General features: G+C 45.5%; 1 protein-coding gene across 2 annotated transcripts in view; it reads left to right on the forward strand.

Moving 5' to 3' along the window:
- Positions 1-21449, forward strand: part of DPYS (dihydropyrimidinase) — an 82711-nt gene that overhangs the window by 60284 nt on the left and 978 nt on the right. The window contains exons 8-10 of one of the 2 annotated variants that reach the window (XM_080801508.1): positions 5189-5396; positions 14706-14835; positions 16738-17132. In XM_080801508.1, the coding sequence (XP_080657634.1) occupies positions 5189-5396; positions 14706-14822 (325 nt within the window). In that variant the 3' untranslated portion in view covers positions 14823-14835; positions 16738-17132. Of the gene's footprint in view, positions 1-5188; positions 5397-14705; positions 14836-16737; positions 17133-21449 lie in introns of those variants that run through there. The other variant, XM_080801509.1, reaches the window with a different exon arrangement.

Raw genomic sequence — 21449 nt, forward strand, 5'->3', positions numbered from 1 at the left:
GAGATGGTTTGCACTCAGGAATGCACCTGCCAATCACTTTTAATTTTTTTTTTTTCCCACTCTGCCAATGATTCACATTGCTGGGAAACAAAAGGCAATTGCTTAGCCCTTGGCTAGGTAAGAAAGGGCACCATGCCTAACTGTCTTACCGAATTCTCTCCAGTGGGGGAGAGAAAGGTCTTCAAGAAAAATGGGGGTTGCTGACACCAGAGGAAGGGCGAATGAAAGCCAAGGGACCAAACTCCAGTGCTCGCTGCCCTGCATTTCTCAGGATGGACCTGTGTGTGTGGCCCGTCTCAGAACCAAGATGCACTGCAGGTGTCCATGACTCCTGCTCCCGTGTATCTCAGGGGCTTGCTGAGCCTTACAGTGATCACGTATGAGGGTGTTGACTCCGTCTCTCTTTTAGTCAGAGTCTGGGTATGAGCGTTCTTGCTTTCTTCCGACATGGTCTCTCAGTGTTCAAGGGCACCGTGAGCTCACCAGGGGACGTGGGGGCTCACCGGTTCTGCAGGGGCGTTATATGAGTCTGACCTCGTCTTTCATACCTGGGCCTGGGCTGCATCCGAGGGAGCCCCTGTGAGTAACTTAGGAAAACCTGGGGGATGTTTCATTATTTTTCCATGAAGTTCTGAGAAGGACGGGTCCAGTCCTATGTCCTGCTTGACAGTGGCCTAAGCCAGGGACCGAAGAGATAGTGTTTAACGCTTCGCTCTGCTCAGGACCTGGCACTGGCACTGGCACAGGCCTGAGGGGCGGTTGGCCTCAGGCTTCATGCTCAAGAAAGGCCTCAATTTTAGACTTTTGAGATTATCACAAAAGACTTTTCTAAATGTCCCAGAGACACACTGCAAATATTGAGAGAAAAAGATGAATCAGGTAGGGTTCTCAGCGGCAACCAAGAGACGTTCAATAAAAGGGGAACGTGTTAAAGGACACTGAAAGGCTCAGAGAATCTCCAGAAGGACCAGAGGACCAGGCTGAGAGGCTCTACAGCCGGGACCAATGCCCTCGGCCTAGCACAGGGCAGCGGGAGCCGCAGTGCAGTCCCTGGGCACAGTGACCACGGAAGCAAGGTTGGACCCTCCTGCTAATCTGTGACAGCCGGCCCTAAAAGCAAAATTTATCTGTCTCCATCCCCACCAACATGGATTCCTGTGACACCTGAGTCCCGAGTCGCCAGCTTACCGTGCAAAGGCCAGGGAGAAGGCACTATTTTGGAGGAGACCAGCTCCCATCACTGGGCCCCAGCTGCAGAGGAGGGTAGGAAAACCATGCTCTTGGCTCTTGCCTTAACAGAAGGCCTCTGCCTTCAAGGGTGCGTGTTCAAAGGAACAACGGGTATCCATACAAAGGCAATTGTGTGACTTTGAACTTGTGTTCATTCCATTAATGGACCACATATCCCACACGGCACTAGTAATGAATAGATTTTAAATACATTTTATAGCAATTTTAGGAATCTCGTGATGATATTGCATTCTGTGTTTCTTTAAAACAATTACATATCAAAATGTACCACAATTATTTTTTTTTATCTTCTTATGGCAGGGTTACAAATAGACCAGCGTTCTCAAGGGAAAGTTACTCTGACCTGTCAGAGGTCCGTTCATTATCAGACTGTGTGATCCTTGGGCACACACAGAGCCTTCACACAGCTCTATTTCAGCAGCATCAGTGGGCACACGGGTGATAATACTTACCTACGTACTCGTTAGTGTTGGTCATATCGTCATTGTTAACTATCGCTAGGCATTGATGAACAAGCTTTTCCTATAACTTATAAGATACAATGAAGAATGGTAATTATAACAATTTCTTTTATTTATTTCTTTGTGTCTGTATTAGTAATGAGCTTGTATAGCTCTCCAGAAGTGTTAGGTATGTGACAGAACTCTGGGATTAGATTAGATGTTTACCTCTCCTTTAATTTAATTTAATTTCTAAAACACGGTCACGTCCTAGAGGACAGGGGAGGCAGGAAATAAAACATACAGGAGGAAAATCACGCAATACTCTTTGTTCATTTCCTACATATTTATTAAGCACCTACTGTGTGCCGGGGGTGAAACAACGGGGCCTCAGTCTTAATGTGTGCACCCAGTAGGAAAAGAAGGACTTATCAGGAGATCGTTAGCTGACTTAGCATCCAGATGGTGCTAAACCACAGAAGAAAGAGGGCCATCGGGTTCAGCTTCTCAGCGCCAGGATTCTCTTTTTCCCCCAGCTTTATTGAGATGTCATATAGGAGGCCCCAGGACTCTTGAATGGGGCTTAGGGAAGGTGGATGTGAGCAGCGAGGAAGGATTGGAGTGAAGAGAACCGCATGCACCAAGATCCAGAAGTGTGAATGTTCCAAGATCCAGAAGTGGGGAAGCTTCTACAGACCTGGAGGATTGCAGCTGGGGCTAGAAGGCAAGGGTGGGAGAGGCGCCGTGTCTGACACCTCCCAACGGGGAAAGTGCACGCACGTTCTTTTTGCTGCTGCTATACTGCCTAGAATTTACATTTTGTGCTAATTGGACCTCATTTACATAACGCCTTATTATAAAGAGTCACTTAGATGTTGCCTAATTGTCTTCTCTCTCCTGCAGCCCCAAGGCGGAGAAAGTCAAGGTCATGACCTCTATTTGGCTGAGGCAGAGAAATCTGATTTGACGTTTTGCTGTCACAGATCTTTAGCTTTCTTATTTGGGTCTTGTTGCGTATCGGTTTATTCCTAGCCCACAACAACTTTGCTGTGTATCCTTCCTTTTGTCTTTGTCAGCCCGCATATGTATTTTCCCTGTGGATATAATATACATACGTTGTATGTAATGTTTTCCCATGTATTGTTACGCAATTTTCATTTTCTTTGCTTCCCCAGCATATTCGGGAATTCTAGTCTTTCACAGGTGCCCGATATCCCAGTGAACAGTAGCTTAAGCAATACCATGGTGACGGTCTTGGTGTATGGAACTTATTTCTTCTCTTAGATCATTTCCCTAAGAGCGTCAGTAATTCTTAACTTCCCATCAGGAAAAAATAGAATTTTATGATTGAGGGTTTGCCCTTCGTTGCCTCTTGTATCTAGTAACCACCTAAGCATGAATTTTTATGCATTTTGCGTTCTCTATCTGGAGGCCTTACTGATGCACTGGCCCAGTCGTGTTTATGTCACATTTTACGTAATGAGCCCAGGGGTTTCTGCCGTCAGTGTAACTGTGATAGGTAGGAAAGCAGCAGCCCAGACTACGGAAGTATCAGAGACCAGGGTGGTCATAGAAAGTCACTTTAACCTGTGGGTCTGAAGCTCCTGTATATTTTTCCCTAGGCTTATTTTCTCCAAGTGTGTACCTCTCGTCACCAACTCATAGGTCATCATAACTCATTCCACTCCTAGAAACCCTTTAAATATTTTATTCATTTTCCTACTTTAGTGACGTTACTTACTATTTGATCAGTAGCCTTTCCTCCTCCTTAGTCTTTGGAATTATTGTTGCTGTATTTGTATCTACCTCTGATTCATTTGATCTTTTCAACTTTTCTTTGTTTAGTTTTTGCTTTTTTTTTTTTTTTAAGATTTATTTTTTCGAGGTGGCACAGGGGTCCTGAGGGAGGGAGAGAGAGTCTCAAGCAGACTCTTGAGCATGGAGCCCGACACAGGGCTGGATCTCATGATCCTGAGATCATGACCTGAGCCAAAACCAAGAGTCCAACACTTAACCCACTGCACCACTCAGGTGCTCCTTTACAACTTTTCTTTGTATCATTAAGTTGGTTCCTAAGGCCTCTCTTTGTGGACCATGGTGAGAAGCGTAGGAAGGTAAGAGGGGAAACAAAGAGGCCAGTAAGAGGTATTGGGCTCACTCAGATGACAGACGATGGTGGCATGGACTTGGGTGGGAATGATGGAGGGCAACAGAAATGGGCAGGTTTGGGATTCATTATAATAACAATTTTTTTTTTTGAGATAGAACTAACAGTCTTGATGATAACTTGATGGGGGCGTGGAAAAGTAGAGAGGGAGTTGGAGAACTCAAGGGAGTTTGGGAACTCATTTGTTGAGTTGGGGAACTCAAGGGAGGAACAAATTCAAGTGGGGGGAGTTACGGGAGGCATTAAAAATCAAGAATTCTGTTTGGACACTTGAGGATTGGAACCAAGTAGGTAGTTTGGTGTAGGACTCCAAGATCCAGGCCAGCATTGTCTCGTTCATTTCTAGAATGGCAGCGCACAAAAGCTCTGCATCTCCCAGCTCCGTCCTTCCAGCTCAGGGTGGAAGGAGCTTTGGGCAGCTGTTCCTTTGACTCAGACTCAGCCTTGGGGTTTTCAGCAAAACCATTCTAGAAAGGGCTTATAGGAACTTCTACCAGAATTCAGATTATGCTCATATTATCCACTGCTGCCCGATCACTTCCTCCCCACCCCTTTCCATTAAATGAGATTTAGAGCAAGAAGACATCCAACATTTCCAAGTACCTAGCCTGGAAGTCATCAATCATATTGTATAAGATTGAAAGTATTGATGAACTGCTGGGAAGGATGATTAATATGCAGATAAACTGCTGGGAAGGATGATTAATATGCAGATAAACTGCTGAGAAGGATGATTAATATGCAAATGGGTGACCTAGAGCCTGCTAAGGGATTGTATTCTAAGTATTTTGTTATTTTATTATCCTCAAACTTCCAGTTTTGCTGCAGACAAGAAATTCAAGATACAATTTTCCTTGATAACAACCAAATTCAATTTGATAACTACCAATTAGGAAATCCCTCTGGGAACGGAGGGACAGAAATTTGGGATTTGGGCAGAGGTAATGAAGAAGGCTGGCATGCATCTGAAAAAAAAGAAAAAATTCTGTAGAGCTGGGTACTGGGTCAGTGTGCTCATCAGACTCATACATGTTGTAAAAATTAATTTAAAAATCTAAACGTGAAAGGCAATACCTTCCTTTCACCCACTTCATCCTCATTAATCATCATAAGAAGTGATCTATTGGGTTTTTTTCTCAGAAAATGTAATTACTTTGTAATGAAATGTTAATGCTATGTTCTATTCTTAAAGTCGCTTGTTCAAATGATAAAGCTTAATATGGCCTAATAGAGTTGCTGAATTTTCTTCTAAAGTCGTTCTTTTAGTATCTTATATTTGTCAGATGAGCTGGTGATGACCTGGGGTGGGGGGTTTTGTTTTTACAAACAGGACTATTTCGGCAAAAACCCATCATCAGGCTGTTAACTTCAACATCTTCGAGGGCATGGTTTGCCACGGGGTGCCCCTTGTGACTATTTCCAGAGGCAAAGTGGTGTATGAAGCTGGAGTTTTCAGTGTCTCGGCGGGAGATGGGAAGTTTATTCCTCGAAAACCATTTGCTGAGTATGTTTACAAACGGATCAAACAGCGGGACCAGGTGAGTTGTGCAGAAGTGGGCTGTTACCAGGGGCTGGACTGTCACCTGTTCCTGGCTGTTGGGGATGTTGTCACGTATGCTAGGTTTAACGCATTCTTGGGATGTAAAGATTGATAGGGGAGGTTTCAGAAAAATACCAGTTTTCAAAGAAGGAGTCGTTATTGGATGGATGTGTTTTCCTTTGCAATTGGTGTGTCTTTTGAGGGTTTCCTCATGACCAAGTCAGGTTTCCCCAGGCAAATTTCAGGATCCCTTGGGACGTTTGGCCATTGGGTTAGTCAGTGTTCTCTGGGAAGCAGACACTTATGTTTTCACTAGGGGAAACACCTGTGTGAAAAGATGGGAGGGAGCCAGAAAAGGCTGGGAGAGCCTACAGATGGCAAGTCAAGTCTCCCCTGGTGAAGGAGAGAGAGAGAAAGGAGTAGAAGCCTCCTGGTCTGCCGTACAGTCTAAGACAGACTGACCAGGGCCTTGGGGCAGCCCTTGAGCCAAGTCTCCAGTCAGCCAGCTACAGAGCATGCTGTCATTGTCTGCGAACAGCTATAGGAGGTGTGGTCTCCGTGCAGAAAGAGAGGTAGAGCTCAGAGCTTAGCAATGAATGTCTCCTTGAAAAATTCTGCTCCTTATAGTTGAATGTCTGAAGGTTCATTCTAATGGCATGAGAGCATTGGTGGAGTTTGGGATTCAGGTAGATCTAAATATGAACTCTACCTTGCCCTTCCGTGTCCTAGCTGTGTGGCCAAGAGTAAGATCTCTCCTCCTGGGGCTCAGCTGATTCATCTGGAGAACGACAGCATTTCCTTCTTAACAAACTGTAGGACTCAAATGAGAGTTTTAAATGGAACGGCCGTAGTAGGAGTCAGGTGCTAGTTTTGTCTTTTTGCTCTCCTCTTTTGATGACTAAATCCATCATAAAGTTCCCCCAAGACTTTGTTTGTAATAAATCTGTTATTATAAAAGAGATATTTGTTCTTTATCTTGGTCTTTCACACCTTTATTTACTTTACACTGCATTTTGAAAATTCATCTTACTAATACACTGACTTGTCAAAAAATTTCGGATTAAAGCCATATAAATTGCTGGATTGGGGGTGGGAGGAGGCAGCCTGTGCCCTTAAGCCCACATGGGGACAATAGGCCGAGACCTTCCGAGGCTGCCTTTCTGATTTTTACTCAGCAGGCTTCACTCACCATGTTCCTCATCGGGCCATAGAGACAATAGAATTTAGAACACTTGGATTAGTTCTAAGGCTTCTCTCTCTTCTTTCTGTTTTAAAATATACTTCTATTTTTCCAAAGTCCTCTGGCTGTTTTTCAGTGCATTCCATTTGGATCTTGTAGTCTTTCTGGTTTTTCCTCTTATCCCTTGTGAGAAATTTTTACTTGTGGATTCTCAGAGTCCATTATACAAGATTCATCCTGGTTGTTGTTGTTTTGAACTCTTCTAAAGCTTTGATTAAATTGACAAGCTCTCTAGAATGTTTTAAAGTCTCAGGGTGCTGTAATTTTATATATTTCAGCCAAAATGTTTAAGATTACAGTTCATTTTGTTAGGGTTAATTTGTAAATGTTGACACTGACAGGGGAAAGGTAGATAGTAACTAGAAGAATCCTATGTTTCTGACCATTTATGTGATAGATAACAGCACTACTGACATTTACCGACTGCTAACTGGATGCAAATCAGGGCCTGGGTGCTGTCACTGTAACAGCTCTGTGAAGGAGAGAAGTATTATTTTGCCCCCTTTAAACATTAGAAAACAAGCTTCGAGAAATTAAGACACTGACGCAGGTCACACAGCTAGTACACAGCAGAGCCAAAACATAAACTCTGGTTATTTGACTCCAAAAACTGTATACATGAGCAGTAAAGGATATTGTAGGTCATAAAGACTGAGTTAAATGAGTTCATAGGAGATAAATGATTCGGCATTCGGTGTGAAAAACAAGAGTCTCTCAAAAAATATTTAATCTGAATTGGAGGCATTGCTAGCAGCAAATTCACTCCTGAAACCGCGGGAGTAACATAAGGGATGAGCTGAAAGAGTGCGTAAGGAGGGAGAATCAACAGAACTGAGTGATAGGTTAGGTGACCCTTGAAGTGGGTTCAGGAAGGGGTGGCTCCAGGGCACCTGGGTGGCTCAGTGGGTTAAAGCCTCTGCCTTCAGCTCAGGTCATGATCTCAGAGTCCTGGGATCGAGCCCCGCATCGGGCTCTCTGCTCAGCGGAAAGCCTGCTTCCCCCTCTCTCTCTGCCTGCTTATGATCTCTCTCTGTCAAATAAATAAATAAAATCTTAAAAAAAAAAAAAAAAAAAAAAGAAGGGGCGGCTCCTCGCGTCAGTTCCCGTTGCTCACCAGCAGGGACACTAGACTAACGGGATGCCTGACAGACTGTATTTAAGTGGCTGACCTCACCAACGTCTTCCTCTTGTAGAGAAAATGTTTGAGGCAGCGGAGATCCCACCAAATGACCAGCTCCATCAATTCTCCTTTCCAAATGATCATTTTATGTTTTGTTGGCAAAATTCATGTCAACTTCTTTTTTCAAGAGTTCACTATCAATTTTGTGAGTTATTTTGGTTTCTTAGTATTTTCTTCTGACACGAGCAGCTTTTAAAGCATCCAGGTGCATTATTGGTTTTTTTGCAATAACAGTGAGTGATAGTTGTTATCATTATTGTCATGTGTTGTTCTGTTCTGCCAGGCGCGGTCCCAGGTAGTTCCTATTCATTATTTTACTTAATCTGCATCACAAGCCACATGGTAGATATTATCTTCCTCATTTTACAGAATAGAAAGCCGAGTCTCAGCAAGATTAAATAACTTTCCCTGGGATAAGCTGTAAGTAAACATTAGAGCCAGGATTTGTAATATGGTTTCTGACTCTCACCGTATCATGGGACCTCCATAGAGCAAGAAAAGAGAAGAAAATGATTGTGAAATTCAAAGCATAGGGAAATTCATTATTTTGCAAACTGCTGGTGTGGGAAAAATATCAAATAAAATGGATAAAATGAGGTTTGGAGGTTGCCTGGAACCATCTCAAACATTTTTTTTCTCTCCATTAAACAAAGATAATTTTAATAGAAGAAAAATATCACACTAAGGTTAAGAAAGGGAGTTGTTAGGCATTCAGATTTTAAACTCACATTAGGTCATTAGAGCTCTTGCTTTGATTTTCACTTAAAACATTCAGGTTATTGTAGGAGTGGGGCTAAGAGTTTGAAGGCAAGCAGAAACAACCCATACCATGTCTCCCGTTCACTTGTTATCCAGCCCAGGAAAATTAATCACTTATCGTTCTGGACTCCCAAAGAACAGGTGGTAGAGACACATCCCCTGCTCCAGAACTCGGCTGATCTGGCTGGAGCATTGGTGTCTTGACGACAGCATCTCACACTTTCATGCCCAGCACTTGGTATATAGTAGGAATTTGACAAACAGACTGCAAGTGGAAGGAGCAAAGACTGTAGTTTCAGAGGTCATCGAAAGAAATTTAAATCAAGTTACCCAGAAGATTGCCCCCTGACTCTGCCCAAACAGTGGAGTTGTCTGTGAGCCTGATTCTTGCCCATAATTTTATTACTTAATAAAACTTACCATCATCATACCATGCAGCTATCACTGTTATTAGATATAGTGAGGGATTTCAATGGAAACAGCATTTTTAACCAATTTGACAGCTTTAGGGAATTGTCGTTTTATTTATTTTAACATGTAAGCAGCTGACCCTTAAGGGAAAAAATTTAAATCGGAAGATGAAGCATCAAACTATCTGATAAACATAATAAAATATGTATTTTAATTTTTTATAAAAAGGCACTTAAGGGAGAGTTGGGGGGGAAATGAAGGAAGGAGAAGAAAAAAAAAAGTAACAGCAACTTACATATTCAGGAGCATCTTGAAAAAACAAAATCAACTTACACACTGTTAATTCTTTACCCCCAAAAATATAGCTCTTGAGATTCAAATGGATTCTTTTTTTTTAGAATTTTTGTGTTTAAACTTGTAGTTCTCACCAGCTCTTTAAGTCATCTCTTTTTCTCTCTTTTTCAGTATTAAGCAACCCAGTCTATTCTGGGACATCAGGGTCACATTGCATTTTATAGAGAAACAAGAATAGTAGGGCCTGGTTTCAGAGCGTGGCTGCCAAAGCTTTTAAAAAACTTTTAAAGCTTTGCAACAATAAGCATAATTTGCCTTTTAGATAAGACACAATGGAAGGGATGACTGATCGGGTCCTTGAAATGAGTGTTCTCCACTTCTGAGGTAACAGTTTGTCAGTGTCTTTCTCAATGTGGGAGCTCGGAGAAAATAATTTAAGACATGCCAGTGACTGCCATGTATCCTGATTTCCTCAGACTGGCGGCTAATGATTCTAAGAGGGGAGACCTCTGGGGGAGTCAGCTCCTTGTGGCTCCCGAGAGACACCTGTGTGTGTGCCTCCTCCCAACTCCTCATTCTGTGAGGTCACATGAGTAGCTTGAAATCCACTGTGGTGGGAGTACGGGCACCCCAGAAATAGGCAAGTGGTACAAACCAGGGCTTTTGGGGTGGTGAGAAAAGGGAAGGCAGAGATGCTTGGTAACATTGACCAGTACACAGGGACCTGGTGTCCCAGCATAGCACTGTACACGGGGACCCTGTGTCCCAGCATACCACTGTACACAGTGACTCTCTAAGTACTCTCCCTTTGGGCTTTAGCAACTCAGCATTCATGCAGTAAATATTTATTGATAACCAATCATGTGCCCGGCCCAGCTTAATCCTTACCGCAACCTTCTGAGGCAAGGAGTGGTTCCCCAATCTCATAAAGTAAGAAATCGAGGCTTAAGGAGGTCACGTAGTGACTCAGTGGTCACATTAGAAGTCAGACCCAGATTTTCCTACCTTCGAAGTGAATCCTTTTACCCTCTTCTGCTGCAGCATACCGATCACGACATTTAATCCCCAGTCACGCACATGGCCACCTGCCCCCATGCTCAGGATGTCCCCCCACCAACCTCCCCTCCTGTACGTGGGGTTCATTTATCCTCACAGTGGCAAACTCACCCGAGGAACCATCCCTGAAATGAGAGGACCCAGCTTTGTCACATGGTCCTTGAGAAATAACTCAGCAGATGTGTTGGAGGTTAAATGGAAACATTTGGTGGATTGCAAAATATTACCGAAATGCGAGGTTTCCCTGTTATGGATCACCTCCGTTGAACCTAGGGCTTACTCATGGCGGGGGGGGGGGGGTGTTCACCGTTCCTGAAGAGCTCAGTTCCGTGTGTGTTGGTTGCCTCTGAGCTCACCAGACAGGCATGGATTTCATTCGCTGCTCGTTTGGACTCTGTAGTGTTGGGCCAGTGTCTGCTGTTTGGAATCTGGAAGTTCTGTTTTTATTGCTATTTTATTTCTTAGCCTCCATGGGTGGGTTGGTATCAGAACTTCCTTTGCGGCCCCAGATTCTTCTCTGTCGGTCTTCTTGGTCTCAGAAAAGCTAGCATCCCTGCGTTCCACTCTCCGTGTCTCCCAGTTTGCGGCGCTGAACTTTCGGGTCTGTTGGAGACACTTACTACGTCTCCGTGTGATGAGGTCAGTTAGCCACTGGAATAAAGGAGTCTGGAGATTGGAAGAGATCAGAGCTGGACCTAAAATTTGGGAATTGTGGCTTGTAAATTTGAAACCATAAATGTGGGGCTGCCAAGGACACTGTAGGCAGAGAAGAAAGGGGACTTGAGATGGAGCTCGGGGGCTGCCAGCTTCCGGAGGCCGAGGAGCAGAGGAGCCAGGAAAGGAGCCTGAGAAAGCCGCCCAGTGAGGTCGGAAGAAAACCAGGAGAACATGGAGAAGAGAAGGCAAGCCGGGAAGAGACCTGCTGTCTTTGTTCAGCCCAGAGCCCTCCGCTTCTTGGTCGTCCTGCTCTTCCAGAAATGTTCTCTGAGAGTTAGGCATGGGTTTAGCTGGGACACTCGAGATGGAGTCCACGTGAAGCACTGTAGTCATCTGGGATCCTAGGGCACGAAGCCCGCTTTACTTCGGCCCCAACCACTTAGGATAGCCCATGAGCACAACACACCGGTCTCCCCAGATGCTGGGGGCCGTGTCAGGACTGGGCAGTTCACACTTTAGGGGGAGACTTGTCGTTGTCACTGGAGAGAAGTCACAGGAGTTGTAGGTCAGGTCCACTCAGAAAACAGACGTGCCCCTCCGCTTCTGCATAACGCAGCGACAGCTTGAGGGTTTGCAGAACGAGCGCCGTCAGCCTTCCATTTTGTCCCGGTGAACATCTACTGAGGTTATGAAATACACGTCGAGGGCAATGCCAGGGGCAGGAGGCAGTACAAAGATGAACAAGATGTGGGTCTAGCATTGAGAGTTTATGCAACCCGCCTCTAAAGGTAAGAAGATACTAAAAGGTGAGAAGTACTGGGAGGCTTGGGACCTGAACTTAAATTGTCTTTGATTCCTGTCCAGTCGTCTGTCAAAGAGGAAGGCTGTGGCGCTTGGAGCAGCAAAGCCTCCCCAGAGCGGGGAGGTGTGTTCCTGAGGCAGGGGTGCAGGCAGGAGTGGTTCTGGCAGGAAATCGTGCCCTGCCTCCCCAGAGCCTCAGAGGCAGGTCCAGGGTGGGACCATGGGCAGATCGGACTGGCCCGTCAGGCCAGAGAGACGTGGTGGCCCTTGTGCCCAGAGTGGCCAGCCAGGCTCCGAGTGCTGTGAAGGTGCGGCCAGAAAGTGGGTCCTAGACAACCAGGTGAGCTGAGACCTGCCTGCCGGAGGCCGCCAGCCAGAGGAAGTGCAGCCTCGAGAATAGATAAACGGTGAACCACCATGAGGGAGTGTGAGGGACACGGAGTCAGCCCAGGCTGGGACAACCCGCCCAAAGAGGAGACAAAGCTTGGAAGGGGAACTCCTTCCCATCACACCCTCGATAGAAGGTGGTCAACTGTGTAGTATTTCTCATGGAAAAACAGAGCAGGTACCCTAGGCCCAAATCTACAGGAAGAGAGGGGCAGGTAAGCAGATGATGAGAGAAAACTGGCGAGCAGGTTAGAGGGTATGTCAGGGAGGGCTAAAACTTCCTGGACTGATGATTGTTTGGGCTGAGTTATAGAAGAGGAATCTGAGATATTTAGGCCCCAGGGAGGGCGGCAGTGCCAGCATGGGCAAAGCCAGAGCCCTGGCAGGAGGACCTGGGAAGGACACGTGCTACCCCCGAGGCTGCAACTGGGGTGGGGGGAAGGATCCTCCAGGGGACCAAGCCTGACTGAGGGGGGCAGCGCCCGGGCCTGATGACTGCACCCGCGTCACTGTGAGCCCCCATCTCCCACGAAGGAGTCTGGGAGAGATGGAAAAAACATGAGCTGAAAACCACAAGCAGTAGAGTTTCAAAGGAACTTTTGGATGAAGAGGGAGACAGAGTGGGGCTGATGAGGGACAAGGCAGCATGGCTGGTGACACAAAGGTCTGCCCATTTATGTCCCTGGAGACTGATCTGAAACACACCACAGGTGTGGCAGAGTGCCTATGCTGAAAGGAAATGAGAAAGGCAAGACCCCTCGGCTTGTAGGCAACACCGGAAATGAGTCTGGCTTCCTTAGCTGCTTCTGATGATGCCCATTAATTGTGTTTGGTCCCCGTAACAGCCTCAGATGTGTCCCGGTGTGCATCAGTTCTATGGTCACCCGAGGCTTAATGACAGATCGTACAGTCAGGCTGGGAGAGTAAACCAGGGGAAGAAAAAACACGAAGACCTCCCTGAGAATGTGGTCAGAGAGTGGGGTGTTAAGTGGGTTTAAAGTTTCAGGTGTGGTTGGCTCCAGGTGACCACAGGGTCCAGGGACTGGATGGCAGAAGTAGGAAGCTGGTCCTCCATTTCCCGGTGTGGATGTTCCTCAAGACAGCAAGAGCGTCCAGGGTGAAGAAAAGCACAGAGTCGACAGCGAGCCAAAATGGAAGTCCAGCAAAGTGTCTAACCAGACCCAGAAAGTGGACAGAGACCCGTCCAGGGTCAGACCCGGGCTGCTGAGCGGAGGAGGGCGGGGCGCCTCCCAGCCGCCAAGGGCTCCCCGTGCTCCCGACGCTTTACTTCAAACCTCAGAGCAGGAGGGACAGGCTCTGTGTTATTCTTTGTTTTGTCCTCTGTGCCTGCAGAGTATCTGGGGCGCTCTGTGTTCAATAAATATTGAATGAAGGAAGGCAGTGCTTTGTATCTAGGAGATGGCTTGCCTGCCCTCCGTTTCCTAGACGAGTGAGTAGACTCAGGGGGTCTGTTAGCTTGCTGGCTTCCTACAGCTAGTGAACCATAAAGCCAGAGTGTCCTATGCCCAAGCCCACGTTGCCAATCACTACGGTGTATTCGTTTTGGTGGTCCAAACAAGACAAACGTTATTTGTGTGTGTGTACATATTTATGGGTACACACACATTTATAAGAGCTTATTCTGTGCTAGGCGTTATTCTAAATGATTTACTTATTTGCCACCCTATCACAACTACCCCATAAAGTAGGTTCTGTTATGACTCCTGGTGTAAATCGAGGCAACAGAAACACGGCGATAAGTAATGTGCCCAGACAGTCTGGTGTCAGAGCCCAGGTCCTTCATCCCTGTGTCTTGCTGCCTCTTGACCTGTCAGTGGATTTGTATCCATGTTTACAAACAGCATGCTTTAGTTACTGCTAGTGAACTCAAATTATTTATAAAGTCCAGATTGCTAAACTCTGAGCAAGCCCTGAATTCACTCAAGCCAAATCCAGCCCCATGGGGGAAAGGCGGGGGAGGGGGGGTTGGTTGGGTTCGGCTGCTCAGCCGGCCACCCAAGAGGTGTAGTTAGAGATGTGAGACTGTGTGGACGGCCGATGACATGCAGCAGCAGGTGACAAAATGAGAAAATCCACACACAGATTGTTAGAATCTGAAAAACAGGCTCCGAGTCTTAGGAGAGGTACAACAAAGCAGTCTAGGGACACTTGCGTTTCACTGAAACTAGAAGGAAAGGTGGGAGAGCAAGTCGGGAGGACTGCAAGGTGGGAGTAGAATGAGAAGGGCGTGACGATGTGACAGAGGCTCCCCGGTAAGTTTCAGTGAAAAGAACAATCGCTAGAGAGTGCTCCCTGGGCCTTTGTCAGACAGGGCAAAGAGCAGGCCACAGCACCTCCGAGGTGGCCAAGAATGTCTGGGAAAGGGCGAGCAGTGGGAGGCAAGTGACATGTAAATTTGCAAGGTTCAATTTTGCTCTCACACTTCATCAAGGGAGCTGCATTCCGCTTTGAATTCCAGAAGTCAGTAAACCATAACAGAAAAATGAACTGTTCTGTTTCAGACTTGCACACCTACTCCCGTGGAGCGCGAACCCTACAAGGGAGAAGTGGTCACAGTGAAATCTACAGAGACAAAAGAAGACTCCTTCGCGGGGATCAGGAAACCGGCCCCTCCCTGAGCTGGGTGCTGTGGTAAGGGATGGTGGGCCAAGAAAGTCGTCCTTCATGACAACATAGGAAATCAGCCTCTCTGTCTTCATAAGCCTTTGAAGAGTCCAAGGCCAAGGTCAAAGCCTTCAAAGTGACTTAAGTCTCTAGGACAGGTTAGCTAAGGGGAGACTGATAAAAGACCTCTTGACGCAGAACCCTCAGATGAGCCTCCAGATTGAAGAAGGCCTTGGTCTGGTTAGAGATTTATTCTCTGAGATGTTAGGAAACAGTCAGCAAAGCCTTGAAATATCAAATATGAGCGAGAGGCAAGTAGGCCAGTAGCATGCCGAGGGACCTGTTACTGAGGAATTTGACACGTCTCAAGACAGAGATTATAATTTCATGGCCAGAATTTATAAACTACTCAATTAGGGCTTTATCTGAGAAAATAAATCTTTGTCTTGTAAATGCAACTTATGTTCCAGAACTTAGAATGAAAGAAAATTAATCAAATGTTGCTTTGGGGGGTATAATTTTTCAGGAAAATTATTTGGTAAGATTTGATGTACTTGATTGTACACTTCATTTTTGGAATAATATTGTAGATATGGTCATTTTGAAAAAATATTTCAGTACTTCCTCAGTTTTGTCTATTGACATCCAGATCTTTCTCTTTTTAAGCATCTATTATCATCATTCTTATCAATTTCCTCCCTTCCTTCTTTCCTTCCTCCCTCCCTCCCTCCCTTCCTTCCCTTTTTTTTTTTTTTTAATCAGTTATTTTCTGGTCCTGCACTGTAGATGTCTTTTCAGGAGTGGCTTTGCCAACACCACTGAATTTATGAAATCTACATGCTTTGCCAGTTTTACAATGTCACTAAACTCTAAATTCTTAAAATTTCATGATGTTTTCAAATGTTTCAACACATAGCAGTCTGCAAAACGCTTACTTACACAAGGGGTTGACATAATGAACAGGGGTAGGTGTTTGTGTTAATTAGGGACACTGCCAAAGGACTAGTTTTTGTTTTTGTTTTTGTTTTTTAAGATTTCATTTATTTATTTGACAGAGAGAGGAGAGAGATCACACGTAGGCAGAGAGGCAGGCAGAGGGGGAGGGGGAAGCAGGCTCCCCACAGAGCAGAGAGCCCAATATTGGGCTCCATCCCAGGACCCCAAGATCATGACCCCAGCAGAAGTCAGAGGCTTAACCCACTGAGCCACCCAGGCGCCCCCCAAAGGACTAGTTTTACACACACCCACCTAGTAGTTGCACGTTTTCACATTAGGACAACCGAAGCTTCCCTAAACCCCGTGACTTGAAAAGTGAGGTGTTGTGACTGTACTGTGTTCTCTTTATTATGGAATGTTGCCTTTAACCATGCTAGGCGGCCAAAAGTTTCAAGGTTTGTTTTTGTTTGTTTGTTTGTTTGTTTGTCATTTCTACTGTTGGAGTCCTTTTTCCAATCCAGGAAGGTTATGTTAAAAATTCAGAGGAAGGGGGCGCCTGGGTGGCTCAGTGGGTTAAGCCTCTGCCTTCGGCTCAGGTCATGATCCCAGGGTCCTGCGATCGAGGCCTGCATCGGGCTCTCTGCTCGTCAGGGAACCTGCTTCCCTCTCTCTCTGCCTGCCTCTCTGCCTCCTTGTGATCTCTGTCTGTCAAGTAAATAAATAAAATATTTAAAAAAAAAAAAAAGGACTGGGAGGCATATATTAAAAAAAAATTCAGAGGAAGAAAAAAATAAAAATAAATTAAAAAGAATTCAGAGGAAGATTAGCAAGAAGGAGACGTTTTAATGAATGCTCCAACATGCTATTAACAGAATTTATAGGGTCCGGATTAGTGTTTTCTTTGATGATAGCATTTCTTGGGGGTGAGGCTTGAGTTCTGCATCTCTTCGTGAGGGAGAGTGTTACACTGAGTTCCTTTTATTCTGTTCAAAGGTGAAATCAGTGAAAAGGATTCTGCTGTTCCCATCACTGTTGAGCATTGTCAGCCCGTGGAGAAGCAGGCCTTATTTCAACTCCCCAAGATCCTTTTGAAAAAATAATCGCTCCAGGCCTCTTTGATTTCCTTTCAGAAGCAATTGCTGTCTTTCTCACCGTGACTTTGTTGCTGCGTAAGACTGAAGATATAAATGAGTATTACTGTGATGGGAAGTCGAGGTGAAAATCCATTGATGATACTTTAAAATGTCATCCTCGCTTGTGCTGGATCTCTTACTTTGAAATTTAAAAAATCACTTTCTTGTTTAAGGGTTTTTTACATTTGTTTAAAACAGCGAACTCTGTGGTTTTACATCCAATTATCATTAATAAACATTCAGATCTTCACTTTATATCCCATTTTCTGGGTTATGTATATCTTCCTCTAACTTGTAGGATTGGGACTCTGGGGAGGTTGGTTTTGATTCAAAAGCGTAATTTCGTATGTGACATCTGTTTCAGCAACTTCCAGAAAGTGGGTCCCTGAGCAAACCTCATGTAATTAAACTGGATACTCAACCTTAGATTATGTCCAAGGCAAATTATCCAGTCACCCAGATGAGTGCAGGACTTGGGGAAATTGAAGGGAACCAACATGGCTGGAAGGTGCTGCAGTGAAACCTTCCCTCTCCTGTGCTTCCGGGTCTGTCCCATGATCCTTCTGTGTCCACAGAGAAGCTGGGCTTCCATGTCTTCCCCTAGGTAACTAGGTCAAGAAGAATTTTTAAAACATGGAGGAAAATCAGGGCAATTATGCTCACATTACAGATGCACTTGCCCCTGGCTTACTCCCTTAGATCAGGAACGCACCTGCACCTTTGACCAAGGGCGATAGGAATCCAGTTCGCTCCATGATCACTGGTTCTGAACACAAAGAAGAAAGGACAGTGAACTACACCTAAAGAAGACTCACAGGTCTTTTTTTTTTTTTTTTGTCAGGTAATAGATACCTTAAAATATTTTATTAGTATTCTCCCCTGCTTTGGCTGACCATAGAAACTCTGCAATCAAATGGCTGAAACCTCTGAAATCATTAAATTTCTTTCTTACAGAAAAGCCAGTTCCCATCATCCTTTCCTATTCGGCTTAAATACCAGCCCTTCTCCGAGGCGTTCCCAGATCCAACACGGGAGGTCACGTTAGGTCGTGTTCCTCTTTACCAGGGCCCGGCCTATGCCCCATCATCGCACCTGTCTTATTGCGCTGTAATCACGGCTTTAGGCGTCTGTCTCCTCCAGGAGACTGAGTGCTCATTCAGAGCATGACCCGTCTGGGTCACTATCATTTTCCCAGCATCTAGCAGAGTGCACCTGGGAATTGATGGGCATTCAATGCATATTTATTAATTTTTAAATAAGGGAGGAAAAGAAGGAGTTCCTGCTGAGTTCCTGAGTTGATAGAGATGAAACGAGTGAGAAATCTGAACAAAATAGGGACGAAACTGGTGGAGTATGTGAGTGTGAGGGCACTTTAGATGCAGAACGAGGATTCGTCACCTGGTTGATAGATCCATTCTGGAGAAGGAAATAGCTATAGGATTCTGTGTCACCAAAGCCACTTGAGACAAATGTGGGGATCCCTTCCTTGCTTGTGTTAGGCTTGTCATGAGTATTTTTGTAGGCACCTCATTCTAAAGAACAATATAAAGCCATAGGAGGACAGGTTTAATCTCTTAATACGTAATAGCATGTTTTTCAGGATTGCCTCCAGTATACAAAGTGAGATCCCTTTGATTGCATTTTCAAGGTCTGTGCGAAGAACAGATGGAAAGAGTAGCATTCCTTCATGTTCACCTTCCATTACTTGCCTCCTGCAGTGGTCCGCAGGATGTACTGGAAAGCAAAAAAACTGTGGGCTCTAACACTTCCGTTTACTAACTGTGAGGTCGTTAGTAATTTTTAAAATAAAAATATGAGTTGAGATATATATATATATGCATATATATCATATATCATATATCATATATCTATATATCTATCATCCCATGTAAGAAATACAACATCACCAACCCAGTCGAAACGCCCTGGATTCCTCTTCACTCCCAGTCCTCTTCCTCCCCTATGGGAACCAGAATTCTGGCTGAGTCTGGTGTTTTACTCCCATGTGCATCTTTTAATACCCTTGCTACACATACGCAGATCTCTAAGCATTGTGTCGTATGTAGTGAAATCTTACAGAAACATCATATAGCATGCCTTGGGGTTTTTTTTGTTTTGTTTTTTAGTGCATATGGTTTTGATTCCTGCCTTTTTGCAGTCAAGGTGTTTGGGAGTTCTTTGTTTTGATCGGTCTAACTCTCATTCCATTTTATTGCCACATAATACTCCACTGTGTAAGCACACCACAATCTGTTGACCCATTTTCTTGTTGATAGGCACTTAGGTTGTTTCCGTCGTCTTGCTCTATCACCCACGATGCCGCTCTAAGCGTATTCGCACAGGTCTCCTGTGCTGCAGCGAGAACCCCTCCAGGGGACGTGCCTGCCGTGCAGAAGAGTGGGGCTGGTGGGCCCTAAAGTGTGCACATTCCCCCCTGACTTAGATTCTGGAAAATTGTTCTCTAAGTGGAAAGTTTTGCTAATGAGGCTCCCCTTCACTGAGCAGTGTGGTTGATCTAACTAAGCCTTGGTGTCTTCTTTTATAAGATGAGACTGGTCATAGGATTAACCTAACACACGAGGCTGCTGGGAGGGTTAGGAAGCCCATCCTGTAGGTCTGCACAAGGTACTTCAGATTACTGTGCCGGGGGCGGGGCGGGAGGGTGAATTCCTGAAAAGACAAGCCGCCCAGAGATGGCCCAAGTCTTGACTCTGCTCTGTGCGTGCGGAAGGGAGCTCCCCGGGCTTGGGGGTGCCGGCCCCTTCTGCGGTCTCAGGAGCGTGGAAGCCTAGACTAGAAGGCAGAGTGAGAGCGGGCGCCGGGTGAGAACACAGCCCAGGTCTGCAGAGGGCATGGGAGCTCCCAGCAGGTGCCTGTGAACGGTGGCAACAGGGCCACAAGCTGAAACGGGGTGGATGGAGATTGGCTCTCAAGCGCCACCTGCAGGTCCAGCGGGTCCGGCTGCTCTACTCTCTTCTCCCAGCGTTTTCTCTCGCTTCCGCCTGCCCACTGCAAAGGAGAGGCATTCTATGGGGAAGGATCATGGTCTTAAAGTCACAAAAGCTGGATTTGTACCACTCTCTCCCTTTCCTTCTTTTTGCATAATATCTGTAGACAAGTTAAAAAAAAAAAAAGGAATGAATTTATCATTTATTAAATGCCTACTGCGTATAGAACCCTAAAGGAAACTCCTCCGTGTGGGCTGCCACTGTGCCCCAAATGCACAGTGAGTGGCACACTGAGGTGCTCAGTGAATTCGTCTCAGGAATAAGAGAAGAAAACGATGGTGATGACAAAGGAAGAGGAGAGAAATATTCACGAGTGAAAATTCGCACTCCAATAAATTATTATTTGTGTTCAGGGGTCAGGACTGCATCTCTAGCCTGTCGGGGAAGTTTCTTAAAAATATAAATGGCCAATTTTGACCTACATTTGCCTATGTTTTATGTCAGCCTGTATGATAACCTAGTATAAAATAATTATGTTATATGTATCGTGCTAAATATTTGCGACTGCAAATTGTTCATTGTAAGCTCCTTGAGGACGGCGGCCATTTCTTAACAGCTCATGCCTCGGAAACACCAGCTCGATGATTTACACAGGGTAGACCTGGATGAGGGGCTTGGTGAGCGGAAATGCATGTATCACGGCTAAGGGGATTTAAGGGAAAATGTCTGAATTTGGAAAGGCTTTCTGAAGAACAGGATTTTAAATCCTGCTCTTTGAGGGCACGCATGTCTGCCAGAAAGAGAGAGAGAGAGAGAGAAATACATTACAGAAAGGGGAGCAGAGGGGCACCTGGGTGGCTCAGTGGGTTAAGCCTCTGCCTTCGGCTCCGGTCATGATCCCAGGGTCCTGGGATTGAGCCCCACATCAGGCTCCCTGCCTCAGTGGAGAGCCTGCTTCTCCCTCGCTCTCTGCCTGCCGCTCTGCCTTCTTGTGCTCTCCTCCTTCTCTCTGTCCAATAAATAAATAAATTTTTTAAAAAATGAAAGGGGAGCAGAGTACAACAAACGCACAGGTGAGCCCAGCGGCCAACCATGAAGAACGACCTGGGGCTGGCCCTGGTGGCCCCGCGGGGATCCACAGGGGCTACACGACAAGCTGCTGGAGTAGGGAAGCATCAGCAGGGCTTTTTAAAGACTGCTTTTTGCCTAAAAATAGGATGTAGTCTCCACAGGAATATAGGACCTTTGGCTTTTTTTGTAATGGATCCTATAAATATGCTCAGTAGATTCTTAACACGCCTTATGAGGTGTCTGGCCTGGTGCTAAGCTCTGTGTAGACACCGCCATTTCATGCTCCCCACAGTCCTGTGAGGTAGATGCTATTATTAGCATCCTGATTGAACAGATGAGACAACAAAGCCTCAGAGAATTTAAGGAATTATCCAAAGGCATTCACCTGGTCAGTGGGTGACCCAGGATGGGAATCCCAGGCCACTTGACTGCATGTGACCATGATAGTGTATTCCTTAGTCAAGATTTTCAAAAGAACCCACTCCTGGATGATGTACAGTTGCCCGAACCTCATTAAAGCCAGAAAACATCATGGCCGCTAACAGTCATTAAA

Source organism: Martes martes, assembly GCF_963455335.1.
Source record: "Martes martes genome assembly, chromosome: 4".
NCBI classification, from domain to species: Eukaryota; Metazoa; Chordata; class Mammalia; order Carnivora; family Mustelidae; genus Martes; species Martes martes.